Below are 16,387 nucleotides of genomic sequence, written 5' to 3'. Positions count from 1 at the left end.
GAAGAGTAGAAGTATTACCTGGAAAGGCGAGGGGTGGAAGAATTACATGGACAGGTGAGGAATAGAGGAATTACCTGGACAGGTGATGGGTAGAAGAATTACCTGGACAGGTGAGGGGTAGAAGAATTACCTGGACAGGTGAAGGGTGGAAGAATTATCTGGACAGATGAAGAGTGGAAGAATTACCTGGACAGGTGAGGGGTGGAAGAATTACCTGGACCGGTGAGGGGTGGAATAATTACCTGTACAGATGAAGGTTGGAAGAATTACCTGGACAGGTGAGGGGTGGAAGAATTACCTGGACAGATGAAGGGTGGAAGAATTACGTGGATAGATGAAGGGTGGGATTACCAAAGCAGGTGAGAGTTTACTGATAAGTACATGAAAAATGACGTGTGGCTGAGGAGTAGGGGCATCACCTGATCAGGTGAGGGGTGGAAGAATTACCTGGACAGGTGAGGGGTGGAAGAAGAATTACCTGGACAGGTGAGGGGTGGAAGAATTACCTGGACAGGTGAGGGGTGGAAGAAGAATTACCTGGACAGGTGAGGGGTGGAAGAAGAATTACCTGGACAGGTGAGGGGTGGAAGAATTACCTGGACAGGTGAGGGGTGGAAGAATTACCTGGACAGGTGAGGGGTGGAAGAAGAATTACCCGGACAGGTGAGGGGTGGAAGAAGAATTACCCGGACAGGTGTGGGGTGGAAGAAGAATTACCCGGACAGGTGAGGGGTGGAAGAATTACCCGGACAGGTGAGGGGTGGAAGAATTACCTGGACAGGTGAGGGGTGGAAGAAGAACTACCTGGATAGATGAAGGGTGGGACTACCAAAGCAGGCGAGAGTGTACTGAGAAGTACATGAAAAATGACCTGTGGCTGAGGAGTAGGGACATTAACTGATCAGGTGAGGAGTGGAAGAATTACCTGGACAGGTGAGGGGTGGAAGTACCCGTACAGGTGGGACTGTAGCGACAGGTGCTGGGAGGCAATGTGGGACTGGGGGTCAGTGAAGGCCCAGCGGACGGCCAGGAGATCTGTGCTGACCACTGTCCTGCTGTCCACACTACCCTGCCCTGACCACAGCTGTGCGGCAGTCTGGACCTCTGGGCCACTGCTGTCCACCTGGAAGCCGTTGGAACTCACTTCCACCTGGTTACCTGTGTCACACACAGACACACACACACACACACACACACACACACACACACACACACACAAACGGTTCAGTCGTGCAAAAGAGTCCCATGGTAAGAAACTCGGATGTGTCCCAATTCAAGGCAATGAAAAAACACTTTCCGTCACTGGGAATGGGAAACGAACAGATGAGATGTTTTCTATGGGGTACGAATAGTTTAGTTGTACAGACGTGTGGATCCACCCCCCCCCCCCCCCCCCCCCCCCCCACTCCCCCACCCCAACCCCCCACACACAAATGCCTGCACAAATTCACACACACACACATATATACACAGACACACACACAGACACACACACACACACACACACACACACACACACACCTGCGGCATCCCAAGCGGTGACAGTGATGTAGACAGTCTGTCCTTCAGGCAGCGGGGAACTCAGGTCTTTGCTGAAGGCGGAAAACACCAGTCCCACGTGACGCTGGTTCATGACGTCACTTCCGCCGGGTGTGGTTCCCACCCTCCAGGCAAAGCTGTGCAGCCCTGACCCTGCGTCCTGGAACCCGCGCCATTGGGCTCCCACCACATCCCTGAAACATCCCGGTGACCCCACAGTGACCCCACCACATCCCTGAAACATCCCGGTGACCCCACAACATTCCTGAAACATCCCAGTGACCCCACAACATTCCTGAAACATCCTGATGACTCCACAGTGACCCCAGCACATCCCTGAAACATCCTGGTGACTCCACAGTGACCCCACAACATCCCTGAAACATCCCAGTGACCCCACAACATTCCTGAAACATCCTGGTGACTCCAAAGTGACCCCACAACATCCCTGAAACATCCCAGTGACCCCACTACATCCCTGAAACATCCTGGTGACTCCACAGTGACCCCACCACATCCCTGAAACATCCCGGTGACCCCACAGTGACCCCCACCACATCCCTGAAACATCCTGGTGACTCCACAGTGACCCCATTACATCCCTGAAACATCCCGGTGACCACAGTGACCCCATTACATCCCTGAAACATCCCGGTGACCACAGTGACCCCATTACATCCCTGAAACATCCCAGTGACCACACAGTGACCCCACAACATCCCTGAAACATCCCGTTTCATCATCGACCACATTGTGACCTCATGACATCAATGAACATCCAAAGAAAGAAAGAAAAAGAAGAAACGACGAAAAGAAAGAAGTTTGGAATTCAAGTACAAACCTGTATACTTGATTGCATTGATTGCTTGATAGCATCTTCGTCTTCTTGAAAGAAAGAAGGAAGGAAACTACAGACGAAGAAATATCGGAATAACGAAAGAATATTAGAAAGAAAGTAAGGAAAAATGAAGAACGAACAAACGAACGAACGAACGAATGAATGAAAGAAAGAATGGAAGCAGACCTATGTGCATGGTAGCTGATGTCCTTGTCTCCAAGAAAGTAAGATAGAACAAAAGAAAGAAAGAAAGGAAGACGTTAGAAGAATGAAAGAAGAATACAAGAGGGAATGAAAGAATGGAAGCAGACCAATGTGCATGGTAGCTGATGTCCTTGTCTCCAAGAAAGAAAAAAGAAAGAAAGGAAGAAAGAAAGCATACCTGTGTACCTGGTAACTGATGTCCTCGTCTTATGAAAAAAAAAAACGAAACAAACAAATACGCACACACAAAGAAACAATCAAAGAAGGAAGCAAGCAGACCCGTGTGCCTGGTCACTGATGTCCACGTCTCCAAGAAGAAAGAAAGAAAGACAGAAAGAAGTAAAAGAAAGACAAAGGGAAAGGAAGTAGATTTAAGTGCCTGGTAACTGATGTCCTCATCTCCAGGAAAGAAAGAAAGAAAGTAATGAAGGAGGCAGACCAGTGAGCCTGGTATGTGATGTCCACGTGTCCAGGAAAGAAAGAAAGAAAGAAGAAAAGAATTGTAATGTATTACTCTTTTTTGTCACAACAGATTTCTCTCTGTGAAATTCGCGCTGCTCTCCCCAGGGAGAGCGCGTCGCTACACTGAGAGCGCCACCCTTTTTTCTTTTCTTTTTTGTCCTGCCTGCAGTTTTTATGTTTCCCTATCGAAGTGGATTTTTCTACAGAATTTTGCCAGGGACAACCCTTTTCTTGTCGTGGGTTCTTTTACGTGCGCGAAGTGCATGCTGCACATGGGACCTCAGTTTATCGTCTCATCCAAATGATTAGCGTCCAGACCACCACTCAAGGTCTAGTAGAGGGGGAGAAAATACTGGCGACTGTGCCGGGATTCGAACCAGTGCGCTCAGATTCTCTCGCTTTCTACGCGGACGCGTTACCTCTAAAAAGGAAGGAAGCAGACCTGTGTGCCTGGTAACCGATGTCCTTGTCTCCAAGAAAGAAAGAAGAGAAAGGAAGTAAGGAAGAAAGCAGACCTGTGTGCCTGGTAACCGATGTCCTTGTCTCCAAGAAAGAAAGAAGAGAAAGGAAGTAAGGAAGAAAGCAGACCTGTGTGCCTGGTAACCGATGTCCTCGTCTCCAAGAAAGAAAGAAGAGAAAGGAAGTAAGGAAGGAAGCAGACCTGTGTGCCTGGTAACCGATGTCCTTGTCTCCAAGAAAGAAAGAAGAGAAAGGAAGGAAGTAAGGAAGGAAGCAAACCTGTGTGCCTGGTAACCGATGTCCTTGTCTCCAAGAAAGAAAGAAGAGAAAGGAAGTAAGGAAGGAAGCAAACCTGTGTGCCTGGTAACCGATGTCCTTGTCTCCAAGAAAGAAAGAAGAGAAAGGAGAAGTAAGGAAGAAAGCAGACCTGTGTGCCTGGTAACCGATGTCCTCGTCTCCAAGAAAGAAAGAAGAGAAAGGAAGTAAGGAAGAAAGCAGACCTGTGTGCCTGGTAACCGATGTCCTCGTCTCTAAGAAAGAAAGAAGAGAAAGGAAGTATGGAAGGAAGCAGACCTGTGTGCCTGGTAACCGATGTCCTTGTCTCCAAGAAAGAAAGAAGAGAAAGGAAGGAAGTAAGGAAGAAAGCAAACGTGTGTGCCTGGTAACCGATGTCCTTGTCTCTAAGAAAGAAAGAAGAGAAAGGAAGGAAGTAAGGAAGAAAGCAAACGTGTGTGCCTGGTAACCGATGTCCTTGTCTCCAAGAAAGAAAGAAGAGAAAGGAAGGAAGTAAGGAAGGAAGCAGACCTGTGTGCCTGGTAACCGATGTCCTCGTCTCCAAGAAAGAAAGAAGAGAAAGGAAGGAAGTAAGGAAGGAAGCAGACCTGTGTGCCTGGTAACCGATGTCCTTGTCTCCAAGAAAGAAAGAAGAGAAAGGAAGGAAGTAAGGAAGAAAGCAGACCTGTGTGCCTGGTAACCGATGTCCTTGTCTCCAAGAAAGAAAGAAGAGAAGGGAAGGAAGTAAGGAAGAAAGCAAACCTGTGTGCCTGGTAACCGATGTCCTTGTCTCCAAGAAAGAAAGAAGAGAAAGGAAGGAAGTAAGGAAGGCAGCAGACCTGTGTGCCTGGTAACCGATGTCCTTGTCTCCAAGAAAGAAAGAAGAGAAAGGAAGTAAGGAAGAAAGCAAACCTGTGTGCCTGGTAACCGATGTCCTTGTCTCCAAGAAAGAAAGAAGAGAAAGGAAGTAAGGAAGGAAGCAGACCTGTGTGCCTGGTAACCGATGTCCTCGTCTCCAAGAAAGAAAGAAGAGAAAGGAAGTAAGGAAGAAAGCAGACCTGTGTGCCTGGTAACCGATGTCCTTGTCTCCAAGAAAGAAAGAAGAGAAAGGAAGGAAGTAAGGAAGAAAGCAAACCTGTGTGCCTGGTAACCGATGTCCTTGTCTCTAAGTAAGAAAGAAGAGAAAGGAAGTATGGAAGGAAGCAAACCTGTGTGCCTGGTAACCGATGTCCTTGTCTCCAAGAAAGAAAGAAGAGAAAGGAAGTAAGGAAGAAAGCAAACCTGTGTGCCTGGTAACCGATGTCCTTGTCTCCAAGAAAGAAAGAAGAGAAAGGAAGTAAGGAAGAAAGCAAACCTGTGTGCCTGGTAACCGATGTCCTTGTCTCCAAGAAAGAAAGAAGAGAAAGGAAGTAAGGAAGGAAGCAGACCTGTGTGCCTGGTAACCGATGGCCTTGTCTCCAAGAAAGAAAGAAGAGAAAGGAAGGAAGTAAGGAAGGAAGCAGACCTGTGTGCCTGGTAACCGATGTCCTTGTCTCCAAGAAAGAAAGAAGAGAAAGGAAGTAAGGAAGAAAGCAGACCTGTGTGCCTGGTAACCGATGTCCTCGTCTCCAAGAAAGAAAGAAGAGAAAGGAAGGAAGTAAGGAAGAAAGCAGACCTGTGTGCCTGGTAACCGATGTCCTTGTCTCTAAGAAAGAAAGAAGAGAAAGGAAGTATGGAAGGAAGGAAGCAGACCTGTGTGCCTGGTAACCGATGTCCTCGTCTCCAAGAAAGAAAGAAGAGAAAGGAAGTAAGGAAGAAAGCAAACCTGTGTGCCTGGTAACCGATGTCCTTGTCTCCAAGAAAGAAAGAAGAGAAAGGAAGTAAGGAAGGAAGCAGACCTGTGTGCCTGGTAACCGATGGCCTTGTCTCCAAGAAAGAAAGAAGAGAAAGGAAGGAAGTAAGGAAGGAAGCAGACCTGTGTGCCTGGTAACCGATGTCCTTGTCTCCAAGAAAGAAAGAAGAGAAAGGAAGTAAGGAAGAAAGCAGACCTGTGTGCCTGGTAACCGATGTCCTCGTCTCCAAGAAAGAAAGAAGAGAAAGGAAGGAAGTAAGGAAGAAAGCAGACCTGTGTGCCTGGTAACCGATGTCCTTGTCTCCAAGAAAGAAAGAAGAGAAAGGAAGGAAGTAAGGAAGGCAGCAGACCTGTGTGCCTGGTAACCGATGTCCTCGTCTCCCATCCCGTCCCACACGGCTCCCCTCAGGGGCGGAGTGACGTCAATCATGACGCCATCTGACGTCACCTGCGTGCAGTCGTCCAGCGCATTACAGGCAGTGACGGTGGTGTAGTACCTCACCTCGTGACGCAGGGGGACGTGGCTCCACCGAACCTCTGATAAGCAACAGGGGAAAACTATGATTATAGTCACACCATAGATGCCATGTGATTCCTAGAGAATAGTGGCAAGATAATAATAATAATTAATGATAATTATCATACTTATATAGCGCTGAATCTTGTGCAGAGACAAATCAAAGCGCTTTCGCACAAGTCATTCACAAGCATGCACAACTCTAAAACTGGAAAAACTGAAAGACAATGAAGAGGCGGGGAAGGGAGGCTATTTTGTGAAGAGGTGGGTTTTAAGGCCAGACTAGAAAGAGCTGAGTGTGGAGACCTGACGAAACGAAAGAGGAAGTTCATTTCAATTACAAGGTTCAGAGACAGAGAAAGAACGGCGGCCAACAATCGAGTGTTTGAATCTGGGTACGCGTAAACAGAGTGGATCCGAAGCCGATTGTAGAGAGTGAGACGGAGGCAGCCACAGAGATAGGAAGGGGCAGATTTTTGAATACATTTACAACATAGAGTGCTGATCTTGTACTTTATTCTGTGTGCGACAGGGAGCCAGTGGAGATGCTGCAAAAGAAGAGTGATGTGCTTAGATCTTTTCTTTCTGAGAACGAGTCGGGCAGCAGATAGTTATTACTGGAAAAAAAAGATATTCTTTGTCTAACTGAAACTTGGCTTCGTCCAGCTGGTGAAGAGGCCAAGTGCAAAGATTTGTCTCCACCCGGTTTTATGACCTACAGTTTCCCACGCCCAACACGCGGAGGTGGCACTGCTTTTCTAGTTGGTCAACGTCTCTCTCAGTTTCTGTCTTGGAATAATACTTTCAGCTTTGATCATTCCAGTTTCGAACTGACACAGCTCACTTTCTCCTTCCCAAATAGGCCACTATATAATTTTGTCTCTATCGCCCACCACCTAGCAAGAAGAACCAACTTCCTGACAATCTCTTTCTTGAACAGTTTCCCAACGTTCTAGAACACATTAACATTTTAAAAGGCCATTGTCTCATTATAGGAGATTTTAACTTTCACTTTGATAAACCCTCAAATGCCAACACTGCAAAACTAATAAACCTTCTAGACTCTCTCTGTCTCAAGCCATCTCCACACCAACCCATCGTCAAGGACACATCCTTGACTGTGTTATTTTTAGAAAAGATGACAATTTTGTACAGTCCATTACTATCGACAACACTCTGTCCTCTGATCATTTTACTGTGCAAATGCAACTGAACCTTTCCAACCCCCCTCCTTTGTTGAAGCCAGAAACATAACCTCCACTGACATTTCTGTATCTAAGTCTCATTTGCAGTCCAGACTTAGTTCCCTTCAATTACTTGATGCTGAAAAACTATAAAATAAAAAAAAATCTCCCCCTTAAAGATCTTCTTGACAAATTCGCTCCACCCACTTTTCGCAACATTTCCAACTGGCCACCCACCCCCTGGTTCTCTTCTGCCCAGCCCCAGTTACAGGAAGCTAAGACAGAAAGAGGGCTGAGAGGCAATGGTTGAAGACTAACTTACACGTTCACAAACAAATTTTCCAAACTGCAAATAATCTTGTCAATAGAATTATAAACAATGCAAAATCATCCTTCTTCAATGCTGAGATACTTGCCTGTACCACATCTAAGCAGCTATTTAATATCACAAACAGTTTACTAAGTAAGGCCAAGACTTCTCCTTCACCATTATCTGGTAGTCTAACTGAACTTCCCCAGGCTTTTGCTGATTTTTTCATGTCCAAGATCAAAGATATTCGTACTAAACTCGATTCTGATTCTGTGTCCCCTCCTGCTGTTGCGCACTACAAGTTTTCTGGATCTCCCCTCACTGCCTCCGGACCAGTGTCTGAAACAACTGTACATGACCCGATCAAAAATACTGTAGTAAAACCTTGTGAACTTTACCCCCTGCCTCCATCCCTTCTTTCTGAATGCCTTGACATTCTACTTCCCTATTTCACTTCCATCATTGATAACTTCCTACTGTCTGTCACCTTTCCATCGGTGTTTAAAAACTCAGTTGTCAAACCACTTCTGAAAAAGTTATCTCTTGATCAAGGAAATTTGAAAAACTATAGACTCGTTTCCAATTTATCTTTTCTGTCCAAAATAACTGAAAAGAATTGTTCCTTGCAACTCTCTTAACACCTCAACAAGAACAACCTGTTTTATTCCTTGCAATCAGCTTATCGTGTTGGTTACAGCACTGAAACTGCTTTAATGAAAATTGTCAACGATCTTCTTACAGCTCTAGACAGAAATGGTATTTCTCTTTTTTCTCTTCTTGATCTGTCAGCAGCCTTTGATACCACTGATCATAACATTTTGATAAACAGACTCTCCCATACTTTTCGTGTGTCTGGCACGGCTCTTACCTCTCCAACCGGAACCAGACCGTTACTATGAACCGTCTGCACTCAAGACCCGCTCCCATAGAATTTGGTGTTCCCCATGGATCAGTCCTTGGACCAGTTCTTTTTCTACTTTATATACAACCTGTTTCAGAAATTGTATCCCATCATTCCCTCTCACATCACAGTTTTTCGAATGATAACCAAATTTACAAGTCTGGTCCAATCTCTCATCTTTCTGAGATTATCACCTCTACTCAACAATGTATAGCTGGCATAAAATCGTGGATGGTAAGCAAAAAAAAAAACAACAAAAAAACAGAAATGATTTTTCTTGCTCCTAAACGTTTGCTAAATTCTGTTTCACTTTCCCAAGCTGTTCAGTTAAATGGGTGCAATATTCAAACTTCAAAAATTGTTCGCAACCTGGTGTTTACATTGACCCGACTCTATCCTTTGAACCGCAGATTTCCTCGATCTGTCAAATATGTTACCTCGAATTACGTAGAATAGGCTCTATTCGGCGCTTTCTGTCTCACGATGCAACAAAAACCCTTGTCTGTTCCCTGGTCCTATCTACGCTTGACTACTGTAATTCTTTGCTCGCTGGATGCCTCAGCTACTTGTTATCCAGACTTCAGAGACTCCAAAACCATGCTGCACGGCTTATCTTCCGCTCTCCCAAATCTGCTCATATTATTTCACTCCCTCCACTGGCTACCTACTGAGAAAAGAATAGATTACCAACTCTCTCTCCTGTGCTACAAATTTATTATTGACGTGTCTCCTTACTTTTCTGAGCTTCTGCATTACTACTCTCCATCTCGCCAGCTCCGTCATCAGGTGATGGCCGTCTCTTAAAAATTCCCTCCTACAGAACCAGATCATATGGAAAACGCACTTTCTCTTTCCAGGCTTAATCCGCAAGGAACTCACTCCCGTTTCCTGTCCGTCCTGCTGTTTCTTGCCCTTCTTTCAAAACCTCTTTGAAGACTCATTGTCTTCACTTTTAGGTTTTAATCAAGTTATTTTTTTTCATATTTCTACTGTTTTTACTATCTTTAAACGTGCACATGTCCATACGCCTTGAACGATCGGGATGTGTGTGCGCGCACGTGTGTGTGTGTGTGTGTCTACATCTTGTGTGGAGTGGGTGTGGGTTTGTGGGATGGAGTTGAAACGGGATGATCTGTGCGTGCGGGTGTATTTGTGTGTTTTTAGTATGCACGCGTCATTGCATTTTTATTGTAAACACCCCAGGGCTTTTGTATCATTAGATTGGGCGTACCAAATGCCCTTTTTATTTATCATTATTATTATCATTATTATGCACCTGTGAATTGCCCTGTTTTGTATTGCATTACATTGAATTATACTGTACTGCATTGCACTGCATTGTACTGTATCGTTTGTTAGTGTGTTTTTTGTTGTTGTTGTTGTTGTTGTTCTTTTGTTTGTTTGTTTGTTATTTTTTCACAACATCTTTCTGTGTGTGAAATTCTGGCCATACCCGGGATGAACGCGGCACCATTGTGCAGCGCAACCCATTTTTACTTCTTCTTTTTTTCTCTGCCTGCAACTGTACTGGGTCTCCCATCAAAGTGGATTTTTCTGCATAATTTTGCCTTTGTTGCTGTGAGTTCTTTCACGCGTGTCAAGCACACGTTGCAAGGCAAGGGACCTTGGTTCTTCTTCTCGCCCAGACCACCACTCAAGGTCTAGTGGAGGTAGCAGTAAAAACCACGTTGTGTACATGGGGAATCTAACCCATGGACATTCGCTTCCTGGTCGGGGGCATTACCACTAGGCCACCGCTCTACCAGGTGCCGCCATGCACACCTGACAGACATTTCTCTAACACCTGTGCACACCACTAAAGCCACAGTTGTTGTTTCTTTACATGAAGCCCACGGTTTCATGCAGGACAACATTCCTTGATTATGCTGACCATTGCACAGATATACACATGCAGCTGTACTTACAGAGGAAGACTCGCATGACATGCCCCTGCTCTCAAACACACACACACACACACACACCCTGAGACAGGCCGACGTCCATGTCCTTGACGACGTCATCACAGGCGGGACCCGTGCCCAGTCTGACGCTGTATGACGTCATTGGGGACAGCGTACTGCCGAACCCTGACCAGAAGGCCATGACGTCATCAGCTGACGTCACAAAGTCCACGTCCTCTGGCGTCTGCCCGGCACGTGGAGAGGGGCCGTCCATCACGTGACCCGACAAGTCCGACGTCGTCATGACAACCACTGGTCTGGACACTTTGGCTGTGCGGAGTGCTGCTCGGTTGACTGCCTGCAGGAGAGAAAAGACCCACCCCTTTACCCACTATGTTGAGTGTCATCACCCCTCTACCTGTGGTATACACCGTGTTGTCATCACCCCTCTACCTGTGGTATACACCGTGTTGATTGTCATCACCCCTCTACCTGTGGTATACACCATGTTGTCATCACCCCTTTACCTGTGGTGTACACCATGTTGTCATCACCCCTTTACCTGTGGTATACACCGTGTTGGTTGTCATCACCCCTTTACCTGTGGTATACACCATGTTGGTTGTCATCACCCCTTTACGAGTGGTATACACCATGTTGGTTGTCATCACCCCTCTACCTGTGGTATACACCATGTTGTCATCACCCCTCTACCTGTGGTATACACCGTGTTGATTGTCATCACCCCTCTACCTGTGGTATACACCATGTTGTCATCACCCCTTTACCTGTGGTATACACCATGTTGTCATCACCCCTTTACCTGTGGTATACACCATGTTGTCATCACCCCTTTACCTGTGGTATACACCATGTTGGTTGTCATCACCCCTTTACCTGTGTTATACACCATGTTGTCATCACCCCTTTACCTGTGGTATACATTATGTTGGTTGTCATCACCCCTCTACCTGTGGTATACACCATGTTGTCATCACCCCTCTACCTGTGGTATACACCATGTTGTCATCACCCCTTTACCTGTGGTATACACCATGTTGTCATCACCCCTTTACCTGTGGTATACACCATGTTGTCATCACCCCTCTACCTGTGGTATACACCATGTTGTCATCACCCCTTTACCTGTGGTATACACCATGTTGGTTGTCATCACCCCTTTACCTGTGTTATACACCATGTTGTCATCACCCCTTTACCTGTGGTATACATTATGTTGGTTGTCATCACCCCTCTACCTGTGGTATACACCATGTTGTCATCACCCCTCTACCTGTGGTATACACCATGTTGTCATCACCCCTTTACCTGTGGTATACACCATGTTGGTTGTCATCACCCCTCTACCTGTGGTATACACCATGTTGGTTGTCATCACCCCTCTACCTGTGGTATACACCATGGTGTCATCACCCCTTTACCTGTGGTATACACCATGTTGTCATCACCCCTCTACCTGTGGTATACACCATGTTGTCATCACCCCTTTACCTGTGGTATACACCATGTTGGTTGTCATCACCCCTTTACCTGTGGTATACACCATGTTGTCATCACCCCTTTACCTGTGGTATACACCATGTTGGTTGTCATCACCCCTTTACCTGTGGTATACACCATGTTGGTTGTCATCACCCCTTTACCTGTGGTATACACCGTGTTGTCATCACCCCTTTACCTGTGGTATACACCATGTTGTCATCACCCCTTTACCTCTGGAATACACCATGTTGTCATCACCCCTTTACCTGTGGTATACACCGTGTTGTCATCACCCCTTTACCTGTGGTATACACCATGTTGTCATCACCCCTTTACCTCTGGAATACACCATGTTGTCATCACCCCTTTACCTGTGGTATACACCATGTTGTCATCACCCCTTTACCTGTGGTATACACCATGTTGTCATCACCCCTTTACCTCTGGTATACACCATGTTGTCATCACCCCTTTACCTGTGGTATACACCATGTTGTCATCACCCCTCTACCTCTGGTATACACCATGTTGTCATCACCCCTTTACCTGTGGTATACACCATGTTGGTTGTCATCACCCCTTTACCAGTACCTGTGGCACCACATATAGACCATGTGGATTGTCATTATTTTTTTACCTGTGGCACTGTATATACCATGTTGGTCATTGTTCCTTTACCTATGGCGCTGTATATAGCGCTCTAATCGTGATTTCCCCTTTACTCTAACTCCATACAGAACACACTGGTGGTGACTGCCCCATTTTCTGTGACCCCGTAAATAACACACTGATTGTAATAATAATCAAAAATATATATTCATATAACGCTGATTTTGTGAAGAGACAAATCAAAGTAATCAAAGTGTTTACACACCATTCACACACAAGCGTGATTTAGAGAGATGAAGGACAATACTTATAATCACATGTAAATAGAAAGTTAAAAAAAAAACTGCAGTCTGGAAGAGGCAGGAGAGGGGGGGCTGTTTTGTAAAGAGGTGGGTTTTAACTCTCTCCATACGAACGGCGAAAGAGACGACGTTAACAGCGTTTCACCCCAATTACCACCATCAAAATATTGCAAGCGGAAGGCTCTTATACTGAAGAGGTGAATGTTGACAAAGGATACCACAATTCTGACGACGGAAGCTAAAGGTTGGGTCATTCAGACACCCACTGGACATCCGAGGGGTCTGTGTAGAGGAGAAGAGAGGACTGGCCGTACTGAGTGAGTTAAGGCCAGACTTGAAAGAACCAACAGAAGAGATTCGACGAAACGAAAGAGGGAGCTAAGGTGCAGAGGCAGAGAAAGAGCGATTATTCAGCTAACAGTGAATCCATTTAATTGGACACACTCCATTCGATTCAACCAAAGAAGACCTTGGCCCCACAATTCCACCAACCCACCCACACACCAGCCAAAACGTACGGTAATGGTGACGTAATAAGCGTGGCCGTTAAGCATGGTGACGTCCGTATGAAACTCGCCGCAATCGTCAGTGACCTTTCGACCCTTCATGAGGTCATCATGACCTGGCCTTGACCCCAGGGAGACCAGGTAGTGATCGACACCGCTGTCCTGGTCGGTGAACATGTCAGTCCAGCTGTGAGAGACACAACACACCCTTGTTACGGTGTTCTCTGATATCACTGTCGTCATCATCATCATCATCATCATCATCATCATCACCACCACCACCATTATCATCATCATCAACATCATCATCACCACCACCATTACCACCACTATCATCATTATCATCATCATCATCACCATCACCACCACCATTATCATCATCATCAACATCATCATCACCAACACAACAACCACCATAATCATCACAATCATCATCGTCGTCGTCGTCTTCATGATCATCATCATGATCCATGCACCATTATCACCATCATTCTACTCCCATAGACAAAATCATAGGATGAATTTCAACACCTGTCGTTTCGCAGAGCTGGAATGCAGTGAAACTTAAAAAAGAAAGAAAGAAAAAAGATATCCCTCGCACACCTTAACAACGACAAAATCATCAAGAAGAGGATGAACAAAAACAGCAACAACAATGCGAAGGAGAAGAAGAAGAAGAGCAACGGCAACAGCAACAGCAACAGCAACAACAACAGAATCATAGCAACAACAACAATGAGCAGAAGAAGGAGAAGAGTAATGGTAATAGTAATGATCCCCCACCCCCACCCCCCACCCCCCCCAAAAAAAAAGTTATGACGATGATAATGATAATGAGGATGATAATGATATTAAGAGGAAGAATAACAATAATAATAATATAATAGTAATAATGATAGTAATAATAATAATAATAATAGTAACAATATCAATATCGTCAGGTCTTGAAAACAGCAATGGGACCCACCAGAGACTGAATGCAGAAACGGAAGTGATGAAGGGCCGGGGGAAGTGGAAGTGGTCTGACGTCACGAGGGGAGGGGTGGTGTCCACCACAAAGCCTTCACTGCTGACCGCCACAGTCCGCCCCACGTGGTCCTGGGCTGTCACGCCACACACACACACACACACACACACGCACGCACGCACGCACGCACGCACGAACACACACATACACTCACACACACGCACGCACGCACGAACACACACACACACACACACACACACACAGTCCACTACCATAAGGCAAAAGACAATACTCCATGCATGTACACTAACACACTTGGCCATTTCAAAACCATCACACACTCCAATCAGAAAGTCCAGTAAGAAAATGTCCATTAACCAGACGTCAGGTCGACAACAGAATAAATAAATTCAAAAATATGCTTCATGAATAAAGACAGAAAACGCAACGGTTGACAGCCATGCAACTACCAGACATACAGTTTCGTAAAACAAACTTTCTGTTTATGGTTTCAACACTTTCAAAGGATATGATGATGGTTAAAAGGATCTGGGAACTGTTATTCAGGAACATTATTTTCCGTCATGTCTCTAGCCTACTTCAGCAAAACAAAGGTCTGAAGGCTAAAGGCATAGTCCACTACAGAGATTCACCTTGGGCCCGTGCTGTAGACACACCCTCCTGGTCACCGGTCTAAAAGAGCGCGACGTTATGAAACTGACGGACAACTTGAGGGAAAGCGGGAACCTAACTCTAGCTCGCTCTGTTCCCCTGAAAACTGTGAAAGAGGAGACTGTGTTGCTGTAGACACAGTGAGGTGGCAGGTTCAGAACAGTTATTCTTCTGACAGACACCATCTGCATGACTGACCTTGCACAGTGACGTAATAAAGATGGCCGTCCTGCATGCGGAGGGAGTGCAGGGTCACAGAGTTGACCAGTCCTACGTCATGGAACTTGTACACCTCCTGTCCACCCCTCACCGACCCTGAACACACCAGCTGACACGGTGACGTAAACACACACACGCACACACACACACACACACACACACACACACACACACACACACACTCACTCACTCGCACTGGTATGACAGAATGGCCACTGTGGTGAAGAATTTCACGACATCAACATCAGTGATAACAACATCAAGAGCATCACAACAGAACACTCACCAACAACCAGAACATAGAACATAAGGCTACTATTGATATGAACACTTTAAACAACAACAACGGCAGCAGCAGCATCAACAACAGAAGCAACAACAACAGCAACAACTACAACAACAGCAACTACAGAACAACAGCGACAACAACAACAACCCAGAATATTCTCCGACAGCCAGCTGGCAGGGCAAAATTTCACAATGATGATCATTCAAACAACATCAACGACAACAACTGCGACGACGGCAGCGTGCTAACCTCGTCCACAGCCACCTGACAGGACACAACAGTGAGGACTCTCACAACATCGGAACAGTAACATCAACACCAACACAACCACCAACACCAACACAGCAACAACAACACCAACAACAGTATCGGAACAACCGCAACACCACCACCAACACCAACAATAACGACAAGAACACCACCAACAACAACAATAACACCAACAACAATAACACCAACACCACCACCAACAACAACAGCAACACCAACAACATCGGAGCAACTGCAACACCACCACCACCACCACCACCACCAACACCAACAACACCACCAATACCAACAATAACACCAACATCGCCAACAATAACATCGCCAACAATAACACCGCCAACACCAAAACCATCACCACCAACAACAACACCAACAATAACACCACCAACACCACAACCAACAACAACACCAACATCAACACCACCACCACCACCAGCACAGACCACTGACCGACAGCCAGCTGGTAGGACAGAAGACCGCTGTGGTGAGCGCTCTGTCCCAGTTCCTCGATGTCACTGAAGCCACTCCACCGGACAGGCAGCGCTCTGCCCGACGTCTGCAACACAGCACAGGGGACAGCACTCACTCCTGTCAGTGACGTGAACTGGATACAGGGTCAAGCCACAACAGA

At 46.0% G+C, this 16,387-nt stretch overlaps 1 protein-coding gene and 1 pseudogene across 1 annotated transcript in view; one reads left to right on the top strand and one right to left on the bottom strand.

Annotated features, from left to right (window-relative positions):
- The window catches only part of LOC143299060 (uncharacterized), a 90,572-nt gene that overhangs the window by 23,714 nt on the left and 50,471 nt on the right, over window positions 1-16,387 (bottom strand). Inside the window, exons 32-39 of the mRNA XM_076612160.1 lie at window positions 16,207-16,312; window positions 15,177-15,293; window positions 14,307-14,442; window positions 13,352-13,526; window positions 10,501-10,777; window positions 5,957-6,143; window positions 1,522-1,733; window positions 926-1,158 (exon numbers count right to left, since the gene is read on the bottom strand). Of these exons, the coding sequence (XP_076468275.1) occupies window positions 926-1,158; window positions 1,522-1,733; window positions 5,957-6,143; window positions 10,501-10,777; window positions 13,352-13,526; window positions 14,307-14,442; window positions 15,177-15,293; window positions 16,207-16,312 (1,443 nt within the window). The remainder of the gene's footprint in view (window positions 1-925; window positions 1,159-1,521; window positions 1,734-5,956; window positions 6,144-10,500; window positions 10,778-13,351; window positions 13,527-14,306; window positions 14,443-15,176; window positions 15,294-16,206; window positions 16,313-16,387) is intronic.
- Window positions 11,257-12,531, top strand: LOC143299123 (uncharacterized; annotated as a pseudogene).

The sequence above is a fragment of the Babylonia areolata genome, chromosome 24, assembly GCF_041734735.1.
Source record: "Babylonia areolata isolate BAREFJ2019XMU chromosome 24, ASM4173473v1, whole genome shotgun sequence".
NCBI classification, from domain to species: Eukaryota; Metazoa; Mollusca; class Gastropoda; order Neogastropoda; family Buccinidae; genus Babylonia; species Babylonia areolata.
The sequence above is the reverse complement of the archived record's forward strand: the minus strand, read 5'-3'. Positions and strand labels throughout refer to the sequence as shown.